Source organism: Mesoplodon densirostris, chromosome 8, assembly GCF_025265405.1.
Source record: "Mesoplodon densirostris isolate mMesDen1 chromosome 8, mMesDen1 primary haplotype, whole genome shotgun sequence".
NCBI lineage: Eukaryota > Metazoa > Chordata > Mammalia > Artiodactyla > Ziphiidae > Mesoplodon > Mesoplodon densirostris.
In genome coordinates, this window is record NC_082668.1 from 7,075,867 (window position 1) to 7,099,043 (window position 23,177).

A 23,177-nucleotide genomic window follows, 5' to 3' on the forward strand; every position below is an offset into this window, starting at 1 on the left:
CATTTGTGAAATGGGATACACTTCAGATCTGACAGAATTTGAGCGCCACAGCTTCCTTATTACTATCCCAGGCATCTCATGAAAACAAACATTTGTGGTTTCTGCAACCTGGCAAGCAGTCTTGCATGAGGTTTCACCCCTGCCACCCTTCTCTCCCGGTGCTCCAGCCAGGCCACCGCCTGAGCTTCAGGTCTACACTTCAAATTGTCCGATTCCCCAAGATCACTGTTGATCATGGTTGTGCTATAGATGTGAAGACACACAATAGCTCTGCACACCTTGGTACACTCCAAACCCTGGAATTTCCCAACAAACACGCCCCTGAGGCCTGGGCTGGCCCCTCCCAGCTGAGAGCAGCTTCATCCATTTGCCCGTGTCCCCACAAAATATCCTGTGTGCTGTGATATGAAAGATGCATTGGGGCTTCACAAGATAAAGGTAAAAGTGAATGTGTGCACAGTATGTGCTATAAGAATAAGGCACAGAATTTGATATATCACACTATTTTGGGAAACCACCTAGGGAATATAATTTTTTTTTTTTTTTTTTTTTTTTGTGGTATGCAGGCCTCTCACTGTTGTGGCCTCTCCCGTTGTGGAGCACAGGCTCCGGAGGCGCAGGCTCAGCAGCCATGGCTCACGGGCCCAGCTGCTCCGCGGCATGTGGGATCCTCCCGGACCGGGGCATGAACCCGTGTCCCCTGCATCGGCACGCGGACTCTCAACCACTGCGCCACCAGGGAAGCCCGGGAATATAAATTTTAAAAGTCTTTAATTCTCAGCCCGAGATATGCTACTGTCTGGATCAAAGCCCACAACACTTGCAGGGGAGCACGCTAGCTCTAACCAGTCAGGATTCATCTGGGAAATTAAAAACCCCCATGCCCACCTCCCACCCTGATCAATGAAACCAGCAGCACTGGAGGAGGGTCCCAGATGATCTGAGAAAGAGAATGAAGACCATGAGCTGGCTGCAAGCATGTTCCACCCAATGGAAGCCACACCTGTAACCCAGCCTTGGCAGTCAGGTGACCTGAAGAGAGCTTTACAGTATGGATGGATCTCAAACTGAAACATCATTGTTAAGAGCAGAGAGCAGTCGTGCTTCCCTCCAAGGTCAAAAACAACAACAACAACAAAAAAAAAACAAACAAAAAAAACAGGATAATCTGAGGCTACGACAATGTTTACTTTCAGCCTTTTTGAAGAATGAGACTTACCTCCTTGAAGGTGACTGCAACAGGATCCCCACCTTCCGCCTTTTGGAGATTGCTGGCTGCCTCTGAGATTCCAGATCATGATGGAATCCTGACTCAAGTTGCTGGGCTACTGTCTGGTAATGGGCTGGACAGGGGTCCTTGGGGGTGGGGGTGGGATATATCAGGGAGACCCTAATTTGTTATGGCACACGGCCACTTGCTAGATATCTGAGCTGCTACGAATAAATCGCTCTTCAATGAGGAAATTCATGCCCCTTCAGCAAAGAAGAGGCCTGGAGGCTGGAAGACACATACAGTTCACTATCAATCCTGTGAACAAAGTCTGCAGCGCAGGGACCGGAAGCTCGTACTGCTGCAGCGGGGAGCAGACCGCACAGCTGCCGAAATTCCGAAGAGACCCTTTTCTGGTTTCAGTTAAGATTTGCAAATGACGTGAAACTGGAACGCTGATGTTTACAGACAGTAATACCTTGGGCTTAAATGATGAACAATGAGGAAAGGCCCGGGGACAGTATTAACCATCACTTACAAATGAATGAATACCAGGAAAACAAATGGAAAAAACCCCCCAGCTTTTTGCCCTTAAGGATAAAGAAGAATAAAATAACTACCAAGAGGCATGGAGTGTGAAAAGTACATAACAGATTTCTTTTTTATTTACAATCAAGTTCTGTTGGGCAACATAATTAAATAAATAAAAGACATGCCCTGGCCTGTGAATTTCAACTCCCCTCAGCACGAGTTCTCTGAACAGCAAACTGAAAAGGGGAGGAGAGGGCAGGGGAAAGGGGAGAACGGAGCCGCCAACGCCATCAGAGGGAGCGCGCAGCCCGTCCTCGCCCAGCTCTAGCCCTCGCTCCCACAGATGTCCAGAGAACAAGTGTGGAAGGAAGAAAATTAAAGTGCGAATGAGTAAGTGATAAAAATATTGGTGTTTCAGTCACTCAAGGAACTAGAATTTTATAAACGAGTAAGATGGCAAAGATAAATGTTTAAAAAAAAAAAATGCATAGGCCAGTTTCTTCCCGGCCTTACTCGCAAGTCCCGAAATCGAAAGATGGCATTCCCATGCTTCCTGGAATAGGCTTCCTGCGCTAAAGCACCGAGGGGGTATTGCACATAGGCTTGGCAAAGGGGCAGCGACCCGGAACTACTGGCTCCAGGGTAATACACTGGAGGCCTCCAATCCCACATCACTAGCAACTGTAACCCCAGCAGAGCCGGGAAGAAGGGGGCGGCCCACCTTCTGAGAAGCTACAGATGACCTGGGAATACAGTCTTTATTCCCGCAGCTCACCCGCTTCTCTGCTAAAAGGGTCATGCACTTCTTCTCCTACCCACCGCCAGTTTGTTTTTTTTTTAAACCAAATTGAGATTTATTTCTTGACCAAGAGATAGATATGTAGAACTGGGGGGTGGGGGGGAGGGAGGAAGGAGTTTTGAAGAACAGCTGCTTTCTAAGAACAGTTTAGGAGACCTAAGGAAATTCCAACAGTGATCAGGTGAGATCAGAGGAAGAGCCTCATGATAAAGACACAGACCGGCAGGGGGGACCACAGTCCCACCATCCCTGTGGGCTACCTGAGGGCAGGGGTAATCCCATCTGGGTTTCTGTCAATCCATGATTAAAGCAAGTTCCCTGGGAAAATGACCCCAAGGTGACAGGACATTCATCAGGCCAGAACCGACTTTGGAAGGATGGGAGAAAGCACAGGGGGAGAAGCAACACCTGGTGCAGGGGGCGTCTGCGGCACTGCCGCCCAGGGAAGAAGCCAGCAGGTGCCTGCGCTCCCCCTCGCTGAGGTATGCAAGATCAGAGCCAGTAGTGTTTCCCACTTGAATCAAGGCAAGAACCCGAACCTCTGCTGAGCGACCGCAGCGTCAGGTTGTTCTCAGTGTTACTCTTTCAGGCCACGGGACCTCAGCCACGACCCTCGGGAGCCCTGCTCAAAGGCAGGCTACTGCGCCCCATGGCTTGAGCTCTTCTCTGGAGGTCAAAGCCACAGCCCAGGCGCCACCTGCCAGGACAGAGCCGTGGGGCCCGCGTGCCCCTCCAGCTTCTGATCCACTCTCTCCTGACGAGGTGCCCTCAGTACTCTGACCACAGCACAGCTTTGCTTCCTTTGTCCACGCTGACGACGTGGGAGCCGGCAGGCGACCAGGCCACGGCGTTGATCGCTGAGCTTCAAAGGGAGAGGTCGGAACATGGGTGAGACGTTCGTGGGCTGAGCGCAGGGCTCCCTCACCATCAGGGCGTCAGGCTTGTCCCAGCGCCCGTTTTACTCGTTGGTGTGGCTCCCACGCACACAGGCGCTTAGAGAGCGAAAGAACTTGGAGGAACCCTGCCTTGATTCTAGGAGGTAGTTTGGAATGAAAGGAGTCAGGCCTTATCAAGTCTACCCTAAGGGAGTAGCTCTGAGTTAAGCAAAGAGCCTCTGACGAGTACCTCAGGGCGACTGGCTGAGGAGCGGGGAAGCAACACCACTGCGAGGGCGGTGAGGGGCGGCCCCGGAGGGCCCTGGGCCTGGGTTCTAAGAGCAGCTGGGCTTGGGGGACACAACAAAGCCGAGAGGAAAAGGGGCCTGGATGAAAGTAAAAAGCACGTGAAAATCGGTGTTTACAAGCAGTCGATTTCCTGAGGAAAGGGGTTTAGAAAGGGGAGGAGGGGAGCCAGAGAGGGAGGAGAGCGGTGAAGGGGCGGGAGGAAGCCAGGAGGTGCCACATGACGAGATACAACGTGGGGCTCTAACCTTCTCCAGTGGCCGTACCCTAACTGCTCTAGCTGGACCGGTCTGAAATGTAAATGAGCAGGCCGCTGCTGTCTGCTGTCCGGGGAGAAGGGCCCCAGCTTCTCTCCACTAACCTGGCTCACAGTAGAGCGCGTGAGTGGACACTGCCCTCGTGGGGTCGACTCGGGTCCACGCCCAAAGAGGACATGACCCCCGGGATGAAGTTCCAGGCCTGCTCCCCACCTCAGAGGGGCTGACATCTTACCTGTGATGCTTGGAAAGGACCTTCTCCACTTTCCCGGAGAGCACGCTCCAGATGTAGAGAGCGCCCTCGGCCGAGCCCGCTGCCACGTAACTGCCGTCAGGGCTGCAGGACACATATGACAAGAAACGGCGTCCACCACCCACCCCCAACTCAGCGTCTTCCCGGGCCCCTCCCCAGGAAGCCATGCTTACTCTTCACTTACGAGTCAAACACGTGACCACTCCCGTGTACCCAGAAACCAGAAGATGCTCTTCACAACCGCTTTGGCCAAAGCCGCTTCACCCTATCATCTGGCCTCACCAGCTAATGAAAAATGGTGCCGCTGCATTACTTCTTGGGGCCACAAGTCCCTAAGCATCTCTCAGACTCAAACATAGCACGTAGGGAGGTCAAAGTCAACCCCCAAATGGTGAAGGGTTTCTTTCAGTTGATGGACTGCCTCGTTATATGGTTCAGTGAAAGCAGAAAAGGAAGGAAGCATCGACTGCAGAGAAGCTTCTCCACGATACTGGCACTGACCATGGCAATGTATTTGGGAGAATAGCCATGCGTGGAAGGGAGAACAGGAAAGGGAAACCACCCCCTCTCCAGAGAGCCTATTCTGCTCTGTTCCGGGGGACACCACCCTTCCCAAAAAGCTCTCCAAGAGTTCTTGTGTAAATGAGTAAAGAGAGGGGAACCTGATATACCCAGAACAAACCAACTAGCCATTATTAGCTTTTGAATTGGGACACATTTTCATGCAATCACAGAAGGGACATTTTAGAAAGGAAAGAAACAGTGACAGTGACCTCTAGGACTTAACGTGCAGCTTCGTTCCTGGACACCTGCACATGTGGAGGCACTGTACAGATGTAGCTCACTTCCCCAGTGGGAAGATGCCTCTGCTCTAACCTTTGAGGCGAACCACGCTGGGGGCACGGGGTGGGACGGGAGGAGCATCACCACTAACCTGAACACAACTCTCGTCCAGTCGGAGCCGCACTTGAAGCCCGGCGCACTGAAACAGACCACAGGGCACCGTTACCCACCGAGTCCATGCAAACTTGGGATGTGAGGACAAGTCGGGCTTCTGGCCTTCTCACAACCCTCCGAAAAATCAGCAAGACTCAAATGAAACCCAACCAGAGTGTCTTCAGTTACCTGAATGTCTGTCTGACAGCATTTATTCGTAGGTCAATAATTTTTAGCAGGTCATCTCGGGAGCAGCTGAGGAGTTCAGTTCTTTCTGGGTTTAAGTCCAGGGCAGTAATCTTTCCCAAGAGCTCCATCTCTCGGACAATACTCTCTGATCTACGAAAAAGATGTAAAGTCTGAGAAAACCTAACACAGAAAGGTCAGAACGTCCCCATTTCAACCAGGATGGCATGCCACGGAGAAAAGGAGGAAGGAGAAAAGGCAACTGAACTAGAATGCAATACTCTTCAAGGACGGTGAAAGTGCTCCTGACCCCACACAAATCATCTCAGCCCTGGCTTTTATTATCTTCCCATCAATCAATTCTATCAGTAGTTGTGAGTACTAGAACTCTAAAACTGATAAGGATTAATTTCCTTGCCTGTTTCTGAAATGATACAGTAATTGCCAATCAGAGCTTCTGATCAGCATGAACTAAGCAGGGCTACTATTTAATTAGTATTACTTCAATTTTATCATTTCAACTTATCCAAAGGGATGTAAACCGCTTTAGCAGGTCCGGGCTGCCTTATATGGACAAATGTGTGGACTCTCCAGGCTTCCTGTCATACAAAATAAAGCTCGGGGACCCTCCAACTCATCCTGGTGACTCCAGATTTGGAACTGGGGCACCCTGGCAACCCCTTCTCCTTCCTTTTCTTCTCCCAGCTTTCCTCTGGGCCGCGGTCCACACCCAGGTCTGTGCTCAGCAGTCCTGGGCTGGGCCCTGTTGGTGATACAGCCAACGGAGCTGCAGACCCTTCTGGACTCATTCATTCTGTTGTAAACTTTCGATGAAATGATTTCCCACCTCAAACCATAACCAAGTAAGTGAGTTTATCTTACTGTTGCCGCTCCACCTCCCTGGGACTTGGGGTCTTCATCTATCAAATTAGCGGGGAGACCAGGAGGAGCCTTCTAACATCCAGCTTAGCTCTAAAATTCCTTGCTCCCGGTTCAAATGTCTGCCAACCAGTACACCTGAAACTAATCACCAATCACCTACCTCCTAACCAACTGTCCTCATCCTAACAGGACGCCTGTCCCTTCTACTGCCCCCACCTTGGCCCACCAACAGGACTCCAGCTTTCCTCCCCTTTCTGCCACTCCCCCCTCCTTGGGCAGCTCCCTGTTGCTTCACAGGTGGGCTCTGACTAATCCACTCTCATGTCTTCCAAGTCCTTCTGTGAGGATGTCTCATTTCTTCTCCCAGCCAACCTCTCAAAGCTTCTGTTTTTCCAAACGTCTATCAGAAACCTCAAATTTATGTCCTTTTCTGAACATGTTCACTGCATCCTCTTCCTAAATCTGCCATTTATTCTGCATCTTGCTTTACTTCTCTCCTTCCTCACCCTCCACATCCAACTTGTAACAAACCCCGTCCAAATCCCCCCTCCACTGCCTTGAGTTCAGATCCTCGATGCTTTACTCATTTCCCGCTCCCAGTACACCCTTTAAAACTGCCACCAGGGCTTCCCTGGTGGCACAGTGGTTGAGAATCCGCCTGCCGATGCAGGGGACACAGGTTTGTGCCCTGGTCCAGGAAGATCCCACATGCCGCGGAGCGGCTGGGCCCGTGAGCCATGGCTGCTGAGCCTGCATGTCCGGAGCCTGTGCTCTGCAATGGGAGAGGCCACAACAGTGAGAGGCCCACGTATCAGAAAACAAAACAAAACAAAACAAAAAACTGCTACCAATGTCATCTACCACACTCTCATGAAGCAATCCTTTCCTAAACACCCAACGGCTTATGAGATCAAGGCATCTACCAATGGCGCCCAAAGCCCGCAGCAATCTGGTCCCAACCCAACCTATGAGTCTCATCTGCCCTCGCCTGACTTGCCCTGACAGACTGCCCTGCTCTGGCCTGGAATGTCCCTCAGTGGCTCTTCTGCAACGTGAAGCCTACTCACTTCTCAAGACTCATCTTGAGAGATGGTCCCTAACATCCCTGGACAAGGGCTCCTGGCCCTACTTCAACACACCCTGCAGACTTGTGCGTCTGTCTTCTCGATTACGCTTGAAACCACCTAACAACTTAGTTGTTCATCTGTTTATAAGTACACAGGGCACGCTCAGAGGTGACTGCTGAGTGTGACCGTCTACTTCAGGGTAAAGAATATCAAACTGGGAAGATCATGTGGACTGGAGCTCATTTCTGCCATTTCCAGGGATTTTAAAAACACAATCCCCACACAAGACACCATCACAGTTCTGCCACATACAGACCCTCCCATCTGCCCCCCCACCAAGCTCCTGGGTGTTTTACCGGATGTCCCAGAAACGAATTTTCTTGTCAAAATGTCCACTCATCACACACTGTTCTGTGCAGACAATATCGTTGCAGCTGGATCCCGCAAATACCGTCTTTATGCCTGAAAGAACACCGAACATGAATAATCAAGCAGAGGCCCCTCTGCGGCTGTGCACATAACATTGCTGCACTCTCACACTAAGTAATCAGAACTACTTATTTAAATGAAGCTTCAAACTTGAAAAACAGTCACTACATCAGTGCCACTCAACATGAGATTGGACTTTCAAAGTTTGTCACGCTAAATGCAGGCTTTAATGTGGAAACAAACACCTCTGAGGTTAATATCTAATCGTTCATAGACACAGAGAGACTGAATTTCCTCACAGACTTTGCTGCGTAGATCCCAGAGTTTGAGGGTCCGGTCGTGACTTCCAGAAACAATACGCGCGTTGTCCAGCAGGAACTTGGCAGACAGCACTTTGCCACTGTGTCCCGTGAGTGTATGCTAAGGGAGAGAACACAACCAGGGTAAACCTCCGGGGCGCCACATGGGGAGAGTCAGCGGCAAAGTGCCAGGGAGCCAGCTTCTCCAAACACCCTGAGGTCTGGTCAGCAACACTCAGACACAAAAGGATGAGTAGCTCAGGGAAAACACCCAGAAAGCCTATCTTTGGGTATTGCCCGAGGTGAGGTATCAAGAGGAAGAGGATAAACCTCCCACCACCAATAAAACTAAAAAAAAAGGTAATGAAAAAATAAATGAAAGATCCAACACCACAGTACAAACGTCACATGGCCACGCCCTCAAAATAAGGGAGGAGCAGGCAGAGGACCTGAACAGACATTTTTCCAGAGAAGACATACAGATGGCCAATGGACACATGAAAAGATGCTCAACATCACCGGGCATCAGGGAAACACCAATCAAAACCACAATAAGATTATCACTGCACACCTGTCAGAACGGCTATTATCAAAAAGACAACAAGTAACAAGTGTTGGTGAGGATGTGGAGAAAAGGGAATCCTCGTACATTGCTGGTGGAAATGTAAGTTGGTGAAGCCACTATAGAAAACAACATGAAGGGTCCTCAAAAAATTAAAAATAGAAACCCCATACGATCCAGCAATTCTACTTCTGGGTATTTTTCCAAAAAAAACAAAACCACTAATTTGAAAAGATATATGCCCCCCTATTTTCATTGTAACATTAATCACAACAGTCAAGATATGGAAGCAACCTAAGGGTCCAATGATAGACGAATGGATAAAGACACGGTACATATATACAGTAGAATATAAGTCATAAAAAAGAATGAAATCTTGCCCTCTGTGACAACATGGATGAATGTAGAGGGTATTATGCTAAGTGAAATGAGTCAGACAGAGAAACACAAATACCATATGATTTTACTTATACGTGGAAGCTAAAAAACAAATCAACACCTTACAGAACAGAAAGAGACTCACAGAGAACAAGGTGGTGGTTGTGTGGGGTGGGAGTGGGGGTCTGAGTGAAAAAGGTGAGAGTTGAAGAGGTACAAGCTACCAGCTACAAAACGGTCACGGGGATAAAGGTACAGCATGGGGAGTACAGTTAATACTGTAGTAACTCTGGTGACAGGTATAACTAGATTTACCACGGTGATCATTTGGTAATGTATAGAGATAACAAATCACTATGTTGCGCACCTGGAACTAACATAGTATTGTAGGTCAATTCTACTGCAATTAAAAAAAAAAGTATATACAAAAACTGTATAATAGGGCTTCCCTGGTGGCACAGTGGTTGAGAGTCCGCCTGCCGATACAGGGGACACGGGTTCGTGTCCTGGTCTGGGAAGATCCCACATGCCGCGGAGCGGCTGGGCCCGTGAGCCATGGCCACTGAGCCTGCGTGTCCGGAGCCTGTGCTCTGCAACAGGAGAGGCCACAACAGTGAGAGGCCCGCGTACCACAAAAAACAAAAAAACAAACAAAAAAAACTGTATAATAAAGTACTCAGTAAAGGCTCTACTACAGAAAATATACAGAATACAAATAGACAGGATATCATCTGTATTTAGTCTTATTAGCCAATGAAATGGAAAAGAACAATGTATATACTAACAGTATCTAATATTATTAGATTTGTACTGCCACGTTCATCTTAAATGTTATAGAAAAATAACATGTTTGTCTTCTCCCAAGTGTTTAAAAAATACATGTAGAAATTTCCTGAATCTGTATTCTTTATTGAGGCTAGTCACATTTTAAGCTGTTTATTACACAACTTAAAAGGGGCGGGGGGCAATCAGAGGACCTTCTTGAAATAAGCTCTATTACAGATACCGGTCTGTATTGTTTGCAATTTTCTCTAAGTCTGAATTACATCAAATTACAAAATTTTTAAATCTTGGATTTTACCTATGTCTCTGAAAGTCAGTGTCCTATTTAAAGTCAGAATAGACAGGTTCACCAGAGGCATAATTTATCAATATAAAAGGAAACATCAGGGGCTTCCCTGGTGGCGCAGTGGTTAAGAATCTGCCTGCCAATGTAAGGGACACGGGTTTGAGTCCTGGCCCGGGAAGATCCCACATGCCGTGGAGCAACTAAGCCCGTGTGCCACAACTACTAAGCCTGCGCTCTAGAGCCCACGAGCCACAAGTACTGAGCCCATGTGCCGCAACTACTGAAGCCCGCACGCCTAGAGACCGTGCTCCACAACAAGAGAAGCCACGACAATGAGAAGCCCGCGCACCGCAACAAAGAGTAGCCCCCGCTCGCTGCAACTAGAGAAAGCCCGCACGCAGCAATGAGGACCCAACGCAGCCAAAAAAAAAATTTCTTAAAAAAATAAAAGGACACACCAGGACTCTTTAAATAAACAATTAAAACTCCTAGGGGTTTTTCAATCAGAGGTCTCAGCTTGAAATGTCAGATCATAACCACAGACACCAGCATTCCCAACAATCAAATCTTTTCGTGACTAGCTGTGAGATGCCAACCATGGCGTCTTTCCTGGGCTGCCAAGCAACACAGAACTGGGTCATAACCGAGTGTCAGTGCCCTTTGCCCGCCACAGCACTACTGGAGCCCAATGGGAGAGAGGCGGCTGGGGATGGTGAGGATGCCGCACTTTCCCTACTTTTCAATATGGATCAACATATTTATGTGTGGAAACTTCAAAGGCTCAGAAGATATTCAGGTATTCACTAATGATTTCTTTATAATTTTTTTTTAAAAAGAAAAGGCTTTTTTTGGGGTGGGGGGCTGCGCTGCATGGCTTGTGGGACCTTAGTTCCCTGACCAGGAATTGAACCCGGGCCCTCGGCAGCAAAGTGCAGGGTCCTAACCACTGGAACTCCAGGGAATCTGTACCCCCCACCCCCCAAAAAAAGAGCAGCTTTTAAAAGACCCTAAAATACTTACTATAACTGTCAACTTACTGGGTTTCAACTCTGACTCCCAAAGCTGAGACCTCACAGTTTAGAGTTAACATTTTAGAGACCAATCTTTCCTCTCTGCTCAGGAGAACAACTCCACTTTAGTACAGGAAGAGAACACTCAGGGCCACATGTACTTCCTCTTTAAGAAGTTTGCACGGATTCCGAGACTACTCCTTCTCACATTTAAACCTCACATTTAAACTACTCCTTCTCACATTTAAACCTTCTCACATTTAAACCTCTTCTCACATTTAAACCTCTCACATTTAAACCAGCCAGGTGGCAGCTCTGCTGTGGCTGTGTGACAACCTCCCACCGATCCTTCCGGAAAGATCAAAAAAGTTCCAGCAACAAAGTTTATGCTAAATACAGTATAGGAATAATGCTCAGTATTAATCATTCAATCTGCACAAACCATGGGGAGAGACCAAAAACTTGTGTAGGTACTTCTATTTCATCAAAAAATTCAGTTTTGTGTACATGTACTGTTTTCTTTCTTACTATTAATGTAAAAGTAAAATCATGTTTCACAAACGTAGGGAGGAAAAGACATTGCCCGCAAATGGGCGATGCAAATGTGCTTGTTTTGCTTACTCTAAATGCACGTTAGTATTCTCATATATTTCATGTGAAAACACCCCTACAAATTTATCCACTGCACTTTTAACTTCATAGCACAAGCAGTTTTTCATGTGACAGGAAAATACACGGGCTTTGGGGTCACGCTGTTTGGCGCCTGAACACCCCGGCTCTCTAACGTCTATAAAAGACTAACATCTTCCTCACACTGTTTAGGAGGGTGACCCCTGCACAAGGCCCATGGCTGACTGCGTTCTTTCTCTTCCTTTCTGCACCACCCTCCTTAAGAGTTTCTGTAATTACTCTATAAGAGCTAAACAGTCTCCAAGCAATGAGGTTACAATCTAATAGAAATTTCCTTGGCTAGCAGACACCTACATCCCTTTAAAAGTTTCATGATCGCAAATGATGCTGCAAGGAACATCTATGAGTACACAGCTTTCTTCTGACTTACTTCCTGGAATGAAACTGTTGGATTAATGGACTAAAGGAATGTTTTTATTTCCTGGCTTTTCACATGTGTTACCTTGCTTTTAAAAAAGTCTGGATTTCTGCTTATTTTGTTCTTGGTGGAAACCCAGCCTGACCGGCCCTGCCTGAGGCTGGCTAGTTTCATCTCCCTGCTCTCAGTGGTATGGAACTCAGCCTCCTGCAAGCATTCACTTTTATCACATAAAAACTGATTTTTAAGTCACTTCAAGCGGATCAGATTTCTTTGAAATTCTCTAACCTATACAGTGTTTTTGAATTTATTCTTAATAGTTAATGGTCAACTTCTAACACGACTTTAAGGCTTTCATCCTCCTCTTTAAGGGACGGGCGTGGGTTTTGAGGTCACAGCAGCCTGAGTCTCCGAATGGGAAGGCTTAGAGCTCTCTTCCCTCAGGCTCTGCACGGGCTCCCTGGTGCTGCACGGCAGACCCTAGGGGCCACCCACCATGTAGCAGCTACCATTAACACCAACCAAAGACAAGTGACCTCAGAAAAATGCAGAACATGACAAGGAGGTTTCTGAAATAAAAACCATCATCTGAAAGCAAGTCCTCACTGAGGCCGCTTCCCCGCACCAGCGTTACAGAAGTGAGCAGGATGGCTTCTTCAGCCCAGTTCCTCAGTTTTGCAGTCATCTTTTACAAGTTTTTTTTGAATTTTTAAAAAAACTTATTTTATTTATTTATTTTTGTCTGTGCTGGGTCTTCGTTGCTGTGCGTGGGCTTTCTCTAGTTGCGGAGAGCGGGGGCTACTCTTTGTTGCGGTGCGAGGGCTTTTCTCACTGCAGTCAGTGGATTCTCTTGTTGCAGAGCACGGGGTCTAGGCACGTGGGCTTCAGTAGTTGTGGCTCGAAGGCTCTAGAGCACAGGCTCAGTAGTTGTGGCACACGGGCTTAGTTGCTCTGCGGCACGTGGGATCTTCCCGGACCAGGGCTCGAACCCGGGTCCCTTGCATTGGCAGGCGGATTCTTAACCACTGCGCCACCAGGGAAGTCCCTACATTTTTAAGGGAGTCGAAAACACCCTGTATTGAAAGGAGTCCTCTGGAATGGGCCCCTCTCAACACCAGACTATTTCTAGGACAGCTTTACTAAAAGGATTTAAAGCAAGTACTTGACCAGCCACTCCTGCATTCTGGTCTCACCCAACACCACCCACCTCAAGTTGAGGAGACAATGACCAGGGCTGAGATCTTGAGTTTCAGAACATGGATGCCCATCTATGTCCTCCAACATCCTCTGTAAATAAGGGTCTCGGTAGAAGCCAGAGCCTCCTAGACAGGGAGACTACTTACTTCCTGGGCCCTGGTAAGGGTTCATGTGGTTTCTGTGGGAATGGATAACCTGTTAAAAGGGCCTCCTGATCTCCTTCACACATTTACCAAGTGATAGCACACAGCTGTGAGCAGAAGAGAGGCCCTCTGAGCCAGCTGGTCCAGCAAAGGAGGCTACAGCCCTGGCACCAGCCCCTGGCTCGTCAGCACCCACAGCTTGGTGCTCCAGCACCCTCTCCAGTGAGACTCAGCCCACCTTTGCAAACCAGCTCACTTGAAAACAGTTACCAACATTATGACCTCTGTCACCCAGGTCTACCTCCGCCTCCAGGGCCTTCTTACTTCAGGCCTAAAAGCTGACGCTTACCTGTTGAGAACTCTTCTACCAATTAAAAATATCCTGCTCGGAACCAACATGGCAGAGTAGAAGGACGTGCTCTCACTCCCTCTTGCGAGAACACCAGAATCACAACTAGCTGCTGGACAGTCACTGACAGAAAGACACTGGAACTCACCAAAAAAGGTACCCCACATCCAAAGACAAAGGAGAAGCCACAATGAGACGGTAGGAGGGGCACAATGACAGTAAAATCAAATCCCGTAACTACTGGGTGGGTGACTCACAGACTGGAAAACACATACCACAGAAGTCCACCCACTGAAGTGAAGGTTCTGAGCCCCACGTCAGGTTCCAAAACTGGGGGTCCGGCAACGGGAGGAGGAATTCCTAGAGAATCAGACTTTGAAGAGCAACAGTCAGCTCTACCCTCCACCAGTCCCTCCCATTAGGAAACTTGCACAAGCCTCTTAGATAGCCTCATCCACCAGAGGGCAGACAGCAGAAGCAAGAAGAACTACAATCCTGCAGCCTGTGGAACAAAAACCACATTCACAGAAAACCAGACAAGATGAAAAGGCAGAGGGCTATGTACCAGATAAAGGAACAAGATAAAACCCCAGAAAAACAATTAAATGAAGTGGAGATAGGCAACCTTCCAGAAAAAGAATTCAGAATAATGAGGACCTCGAAAAAGAATGGAGGCAAAGATCGAGAAGATGCAAGAAATGTTTAACAAAGACCTAGAAGAATTAAAGAACAAACAAACAGAGATGATCAATACAATAACTGAAATGAAAACTACACTAGAAGGAATCAGTAGCAGAAGAACTGAGGCAGAAGAATGGATAGGTGACCTGGAAGACAGAATGGTAGAATTCACTGCTGTGGAACAGAATAAAGAAAAAAGAATGAAAAGAAATGAAGACAGCCTAAAAGACCTCTGGGACAACATTAAATGCAAAACATTAGCATTATAGGGGTCCCAGAAGGAGAAGAGAGAAAGGACCTGAGAAAATACATGAAGAGATTATAGTTGAAAACTTCCCTAACATGGGAAAGGAAATAGCCACCCAAGTCCAGGAAGCACAGAGTCCCAGGCAGGATAAACCCAAGGAGAAACACACTGAGACACATAGTAATCAAACTGGCAAAAATTAAAGAAAAATAAAAATTATTGAAAGCAGCAAGGGAAAAACGACAAATAACATACAAGGGAACTCCCATAAGGTTAACAGCTGATTTCTCAGCAGAAACTCTACAAGCAAGAAAGGAGTGGTATGATATACTTAAAGTGATGAAAGGGAAGAGCCTACAACCAAGGTTACTCTACCCAGCAAGGATCTCATTCAGACTCAACTGAGAAATCAAAAGGTTTACAAACAAGCAAAAGCTAAGAAAATTCAGCACCAGCAAACCAGCTCTACAACAAATGCTAAAGGAACTTCTCTAAGTGGGAAACACAAGAGAAGAAAAGCACCTACAAAAACAAACCCAAAACGATTAAGAAAATGGTCATAGGAACATACATATCGATAATTACCTTAAACATGCATGGATTAAATGCTCCAACCAAAAGACACAGGCTTGCTGAATGGATACAAAAACAAGACCCATCTATATGCTGTCTACAAGAGAACCAGTTCAGGGGCTTCCCTGGTGGTGCAGTGGTTGAGAGTCCGCCTGCTGATGCAGGGGACACGGGTTCGTGCCCCAGTCCGGGAAGAGCCCACATGCCACGGAGCGGCTGGGCCCGTGAGCTGTGGCCGCTGAGCTCGCGCGTCCGGAGCCTGTGCTCTGCAACGGGAGAAGCAACAAGAGTGAGAGGCCCGCATACAGCAAAAAAAAAAAAAAAAAAAAAAAAAAAAAGAGACCCACTTCAGACCCAGGGACACCTACAGACTGAAAGTGAGGGGATGGAAAAGGATATTCCATGGAAATGGAAATCAAAAGAAAGCTGGAGTAGCAATACTCATATCAGATAAAATAGACTTTAAAATAATGTTACAAGAGACAAGGAAGGACGCTACATATTGATCAAGGGATCAATCCAAGAAGAAGGTATAACAATTATAAATATATACGCACCCAACATAGGAGCACCTCAATATATAAGGCAATTGCTAACAGCTATAAAACAGGAAATCGACCTTAACACAATAATAGTGGGGGATTTTAACACCTCACTTACACCAATGGACAAATCATCCAAAATGAAAATAAGTAAAGAAACAGAAGCTTTAAATGACACGACACACCAGATAGATTTGTTATTCATAGGATATTCCATCCAAAAACAGCAGAGTACACGTTCTTCTCAAGTGCGCACAGAACATTCTCCAGGATAGATCACATCTTGGGTCACAAATCAAGCCTCAGTAAATTTAAGAAAACTGAAGTCATATCAAGCATCTTTTCTGACCACAACGCTATGATTTTAGAAATTAATTACAGGGGAAAAAACGTAAAAAACACAAACACATGGAGGCTAAACAATACGTTACTAAATAACCAAGAGATCACTGAAGAAATCAAAATATACCTAGAGACAAATGACAATGAAAACACGACGATCCAAACCTATGGGATGCAGCAAAAGCAGTTCTAAGAGGGAAGTTTATAGCTATACAAGCCTACATCAAGAATCAAGAAAAATCTCAAATACACAATCTAACCTTACACCTAAAGGAACTAGAGAAAGAAGAACAAACAAAACCCAAAGTTAGCAGAAGGAAAAAAATCATAAAGATCAGAGCAGAAATAAATGAAATAGAAACAAAGAAGACAATAGCAAAGATCAATAAAACTAAAAACTGGTTCTTTGAGAAGATAAACAAAATTGATAAACCATTAGTCAGACTCATCAAGAAAAGAGGGAGAGGACTCAAATCAATAAAATTAGAAATGAAAAAGAAGTTAAAGCAGACACCACAGAAATACAAAGCATCCTAAGAGACTACTACAAGCAACTCTGCCAATAAAATGGACAACATAGAAGAAATGGACAAATTCTTAGAAAGGTATAATCTTCCAAGACTGAACCAGGAAGAAATAGAAAATATGAACAGACCAATCACAAGTAATGAAATTGAAACTGTGATTAAAAATCTTCCAACAAACAGAAGCCCAGGACCAGATGGCTTCACAGGTGAATTCTATCAAACAGTTAGAGAAGAGCTAACACCCATCCCTCTCAAACTCTTCCAAAAAATTGCAGAGGAAGGAACACTCCCAAACTCATTCTAAGAGGCCACTATCACCCTGATACCAAAACCAAAGATACTACAAAAAAAGAAAATTACAGACCAATATCACTGATGAATAGAGATGCAAAAATTCTCAACAAAATACTAGCAAACAAAATCCAACAACACATTAAAAGGATCATACACCATGATCAAGTGGGATTTATCCCAGGGATGCAAGGATTCTTCAATATAGGCAAATCAATCAATGTGATACACCATATTAACAAACTGAAGGATAAAAACCATATGATCATCTCAATAGATGCAGAAAAAGCTTCTGACAAACTTCAACACCCATTTATGATAAGAACTCTCCAAAAAGTGGGTATAGAGGGAACCTGTCTCAACGTAATAAAAGCCATATAGAACAAACCCACAGCAAACATCATTCTCAATGGTGAAAAACTGAAAGCATTTCCTGTAAGATCAGGAACAAGACAAGGATGTCCACTGTCACCACTATTATTCAACATAGTTTTGGAAGTCCTAGCCACGGCAATCAGAGAAGAAAAAGAAATAAAAGGAATACAAATTGGAAAAGAAGAAATGTAACTGTCACTGTTTGCAGATTACATGATACTATATAAAGAGAATCCTAAAGATGCCACCAGAAAACTACTAGAGCTAATCAATGAATTTGGTAAAGTTGCAGGATACAAAATTAATGTACAGAAACCTCTTGCATTCCTATACACTAATGATGAAAAATCTGAAAGAGAAATTAAGGAAACACTCCCATTTACCATTGCAACAAAAAGAATAAAATACCTAGGAATAGGGCCTTCCCTGGTGGCGCAGTGGTTGAGAGTCTGCCTGCCGATGCAGGGGACATGGGTTCGTGCCCTGGTCCAGGAAGATCCCACATGCCGCGCAGCGGCTGGGCACGTGAGCCATGGCCGCTGAGCCTGAGCGTCCGGAGCCTGTGCTCCACAACGGGAGAGGCCACAGCAGTGAGAGGCCCGCGTACTACAAAAGAAAAAACCAACCAAACAAAAAAAAAAAACTAGGAATAAACCTACCTAGGGAGACAAAAGACCTGTATGCAAAATACTATGACACTGATTAAAGAAATTAAAGATGATGCCAACAGATGGAGAGATATATCATGTTGTTGGACTGGAAGAATCAATACTGTGAAAATGACTATACTACCCAAAGCAATCTACAGATTCAATGCAATCCCTATCAAATTACCAATGGAATTTTTTATGGAACCGGAACAAAAAATCTTAAAATTTGTATGGAGACACAAAAGACCCCGAACTGCCAAAGCAGTCTTGAGGGAAAAAAATAGAGCTGGAGGAATCAGACTCCCTGACTTCAGACTATACTACAAAGCTACAGTAATCAAGACAATATAGTACTTGCACAAAAACAGAAACATAGATCAATGGAACAAGATAGAAAGCCCAGAGATAAACCCACACACCTATGGTCAACTAATCTATGACAAAGGAGGCAAAGATATGCAATGGAGAAAAGACAGTCTCTTCAATAAATGGTGCTGGGAAAACTGGACAGCTACATGTAAAAGAATGAAATTAGAACACTCCCTAACACCATACACAAAAATAAACTCAAAATGGATTAGAGACCTAAATGTAAGACCGGTCACTATAAAACTCTTAGAGGAAAACATAGGAGGAACACTCTTAGACATAAATCACAGCAAGATCTTTTTTGATCCACCTCCTAGAGTAATGGAAATAAAAACAAAAATAAACAAATGGGACCTAATGAAACTTCAAAGCTTTTGCACAGCAAAGGAAACCAGAAACAAGACGAAAAGACAACCCTCAAAATGGGAGAAAATACTTGCAAATGAATCAACGGACAAAGGATTAATCTCCGCTCATGCAGCTCAATATTAAAAAAACAAACAACCCAATCCAAAAATGGAAGACAACCTAAATAGACATTTCTCCAAAGAAGACATACAGATGGCCAAGAAGCACATGAAAGGCTGCTCAACATCACTAATCATTAGAGAAATGTACATCAAAACTACAATGAGGTATCACCTCACACCAGTTAGAATGGGCATCATCAGAAAATCTACAAACAATGAATGCTGGAGAGGGTGTGGAGAAAAGGGAACCCTCCTGTACTGTTGGTGGGAATGTAAATTGATACAGCCACTATGGAGAACAGTTTGGAGGTTCCTTAAAAAACTAAGAATAGAATTACCATATGATCCAGCAATCCCACTACTGGGCATATACCCAGAGAAAACCATAATTCAAAAAGACACATGATGCACCCCAATGTTCACTGCAGCACTATTTACAATAGCCAGGTCATGGAAGCAACCTAAATGCCCATCGACAGACAAATGGATAAAGAAGATGTGGTACATATATAAAATGGAATATTACTCAGCCATAAATGGGAAGGAAATTGGGTCATTTGTAGAGACGTGGATGGATCTAGAGACTGTCATACAGAGTGAAGTAAGTCAGAAAGAGAAAAACAAATATCGTATACTAACGCATATATATGGAAACTAGAAAAATGGTACAGACGAACTGGTTTGCAGGGCAGAAATTGAGACAGATGTAGAGAACAAACGTATGGACACCAAGCGGGGAAAGCGGTGGGGGGGGAGGTGGTGTGATGAATTGGGCGATTGGGATTGACATGTATACACTGATAAAACTGATGACTAATAAGGACCTGCTGTATAAAAAATAAAATAAAATAAAATTCAAAAATTAAAATAAAGAAATAGGGCTTCCCTGGTAGCGCAGTGGTTGAGAGTCCGCCTGCCAACGCAGGGGACGTGGGTTTGTGCCCCGGTCCGGGAGGATCCCACATGCTGCGGAGCAGCTGGGCCCATGAGCCATGGCTGCTGAGCCTGTGCGTCCGGAGCCTGTGCTCCGCAACGGGAGAGGCCACAACAGTGAGAGGCCCGCGTACCGCCATACATCCATACATCCCTACATCCATACATCCCTACATCCATCCATCCATCCATCCATCCATCCATCCATCCATCCATCCATCCATCCATCCATCCATCCATTAGAAAAAAATATGTATCATCCTGCACTCAACTCCTTGCTTTACTCCTCTAAGGGCCTAAAATGTAAGGAAGGCTGTATGTCACTCTTCACTAATTACACAGTTTTACTGTATCTCAGTCTAGAATAATCCAGGCCAACTGAACACAGGAAAGAGCACAGGACTCAATCCAAAGTCTCATGTTTCTATTTGTTAACTGTGTGACCTCAGGCAATTCTGTGGGCTTAGCTGAACCTCAGTTTCCCCATCTACCTACCTCACCTGCATCCCCCTGAGGATTAAAAGCAGTAACGTATATAATATACCCGACTACTGGGTGAAACACAGAAACCACTCAGGTAAAAGCCCCTTTCCTTTAGGAAAAATAATGACTGCACAAGTATTCAACCCCATCTTAAATTTCTGCTAAGCAACTGATGGGTACATAGAGAAGGCATGCCACAGGCTGGACTGTAACACTGCCAGGAGAACAGTCTAGGCTGTTACATGGAACTTTTTCCATGCTTACGGTGCAGGACTACAGGGCTTCAACTGAGAACTCGTTCAAGCATTTGAACAGATGTGTACTGTTGCTTAAGAGGAGTCCAGCCCTGCCTGCAGGAATCCACCTCCCTGTTCCTTCCTTGCAACAAGAACACCAGGCAGGCCCTTCAGCTTTCAGGAGAGAACATAACCTTTGTCATCCTCACATCTCATGCTTTGCACATGGATCCTCTTTCAACTAAGAATCAAGAATTACCACCCTTTAGGTATTAGCTAGCATCTAACACTGGCCATTTTCCACACAGCTCCTTCAAGAAAATGGAAAGCCCAAGTGATAAGTGAACTGTGTGTTTCTAACTATTCTTCTAGCTGCATCCCTGCACCATCGAATCAGACCGTCAGAAACTACCTAATGGACCACTTCTACTGCAGCTCCCCACCTCCCTGTAGATTTATCTTTATGAAGTTCATCTTAACATCATGCTCTCTGTTTTTCATGTGGGTTGACATAGAAGTTTGTGTCAAGCTTTTTTTTGCAGGTAAAATGCCTACCAATGACAAGTAAATCCGCCACCTTGTCTTTCAGTAGCCTTTATTTAATGAGCTCATGTGAAGGTTGCTTCAAGCTTAAGAGAAAAACATGTCTCTAAATTAAGCTATGTCTTCTATTAGAACAAAAGTGATATACCATCTAATTTTTGTCTTTGTCTTGGAATCCAAGAGTCTTCTTGGTAGGTTTGGGTTCAGATGCAGATTTCATCAACATCTGATCCTACTGTTTTTGCTTTCCCATACACCTGTTTCCTGGCTTTGAGCTGTTTTCTCTCTCTCATAAGTATACCCACATGTACTTCTATAGCCTACTTTCCAGTTCTACTTTGTGAGGCGATTTAGTCTTGGGGTGCTTCAGAAACACAAATTATACTCTGGTGGTAAATAGCTGAAGATAAGCTAAAACTGACACCTACCAAAAAAATTTAGTTTTTATGAACAGGAGTGTCCCAAGTCTTTCATGGAAACGTGATGGTTTCCTATTGCAAATATTCTGCAACTGAATACTGGACAAAGTAAGAATGTAAAGTGGAAACATCAATTTTCCTAAGGAGGAAAGGAAAGGGCAGGGGCATTCAAGTATGATTTTCAGGACAACACACAATTCTCCTAATCAATCCACCTGCCATTTCCTACACCATGTGACTGGTAAGCAACCACATGAAGTTTGGAGATTACATTAACTTTCCTAACTGGGTCTTACCCGTAACCGATAGTCATCCACAGTCCAGATGCGGCTTGCAAAATCATTTGACGCTGCTAAGAGGTAAGATCCCTACAGCAATAAAGGGGAGGAGAAGAAATGTTAGCCAAAATAGAAGAACTCAGTTCACATGATACAAATTCCCCGATAATCAAGCCCAAGAAGGTTTAGATGCCTATAACTATACACCTGAGCTGAATACCGCTATAACCAGCATTCTGTTAATTTATCAAAATCCCCGTTAAGTTCAGGCCTTTCTCCCGAGCCTGCTCGACCTCCCCTGTAGGCTGTGGATACCTCCAGCTCAAAATGGAATTCCTCCTCCTGTGTTCACTCCCCACCACCTCCCACCTTCAGTAACAGCAAGTACTAATTCTCTGCACCTCTCCAAGTCCAAGAGCTCAGAACCACCGACTCTCCCCAGCCACACCTCCCAACTGCCCCCGTTGGAGACTGCTCGACTCTGGCGCTTCTCGCTAGACCCTCTCCTCTCCACCTGCACTGCCTTGGCCCAAACAGGGGCCTTTATCAAGTCTGGCGACTGCCTTGCTGGGGTATCCCAGACCTGTCTCCCCTACCCAGTCTTCAACACGGTCGTGATCAGCACAGAATTTATAATCTACCTACATCCTTCTCTAACATTAAGACAGAAAATAGCAGAGAAACCAGGTAAGTTTTTAAATTTCAAGAACCAGATGTTTAAAATTGTTTCTAAACTCACCCATTTCCATGGCTATTAAGTACTTACAGCACTATCAAATTCAATGCTTGTAATTCCTGCATTACTGCCGGACAGGGAACCCTTGAACTCACATTTGTCTGCATAAAAACAAAGGTTAAGAAAGGAAGGTTTAAAAAAAAAAAAAACGATGGCAAATCCAACATATCAATTAAAATGAGGCACTTGAAACACAATGGAAGCCAATTAATTACATGGTCAAAAACAGCTTTCCTGCATCTTTACAGAATCAAGTAGCAGGACAAATGGAATAATGAGACCAAAATATCCAGCTGGTCAGTTCCAAGAGCAATGGATGTACAAGTGGGTGCAGAGCCCAACATTTTCCTGTGGGTTCTTACGCTGTTCTTTTCAAGAAATTCAGTGTCATCAATTTCCTTTACAAAAGATAAGTGCAGGAATTTATTTTTTTGTTGTTGTTGTTGTTTTTTGCGGTACGCGGGCCTCTCACTGTCGTGGCCTCTCCCGTTGCAGAGCACAGGCTCTGGACGCGCAGGCTCAGCGGCCATGGCTCACAGGCCCAGCCGCTCCGCGGCATGTGGGATCTTCCCGGACCGGGGCACGAACCCGTGTCCCCTGCATCGGCAGGCGGACTCTCAACCACTGTGCCACCAGGGAAGCCCCAAGTGCAGGAATTTAAAAACATGTCAATTGACCCTAGAGACCAAGTTTGTT

The 23,177-nt window shown here is 45.5% G+C and overlaps 1 protein-coding gene and 1 non-coding gene across 5 annotated transcripts in view; both read right to left on the reverse strand.

Annotated features, from left to right (window-relative positions):
* Positions 1–1,839: 1,839 nt before the first annotated feature.
* ATG16L1 (autophagy related 16 like 1) overlaps positions 1,840–23,177 on the reverse strand; it is a 47,012-nt gene continuing 25,674 nt past the window's right edge. For 3 of the 4 annotated variants that reach the window (XM_060105851.1, XM_060105849.1, XM_060105848.1), the window contains 8 exons: positions 22,512–22,582; positions 21,764–21,835; positions 8,031–8,151; positions 7,659–7,764; positions 5,357–5,506; positions 5,166–5,213; positions 4,214–4,315; positions 1,840–3,402 (listed from right to left, as the gene is read on the reverse strand). In XM_060105851.1, the coding sequence (XP_059961834.1) occupies positions 3,309–3,402; positions 4,214–4,315; positions 5,166–5,213; positions 5,357–5,506; positions 7,659–7,764; positions 8,031–8,151; positions 21,764–21,835; positions 22,512–22,582 (764 nt within the window). In that variant the 3' untranslated portion in view covers positions 1,840–3,308. Of the gene's footprint in view, positions 3,403–4,213; positions 4,316–4,443; positions 4,517–5,165; positions 5,214–5,356; positions 5,507–7,658; positions 7,765–8,030; positions 8,152–21,763; positions 21,836–22,511; positions 22,583–23,177 lie in introns of those variants that run through there. The other variant, XM_060105850.1, reaches the window with a different exon arrangement.
* Positions 10,548–10,790, reverse strand: LOC132495533 (small Cajal body-specific RNA 6). Its single transcript, XR_009533266.1, has one exon. It is a non-coding gene; the product is annotated as a small Cajal body-specific RNA 6 (non-coding RNA).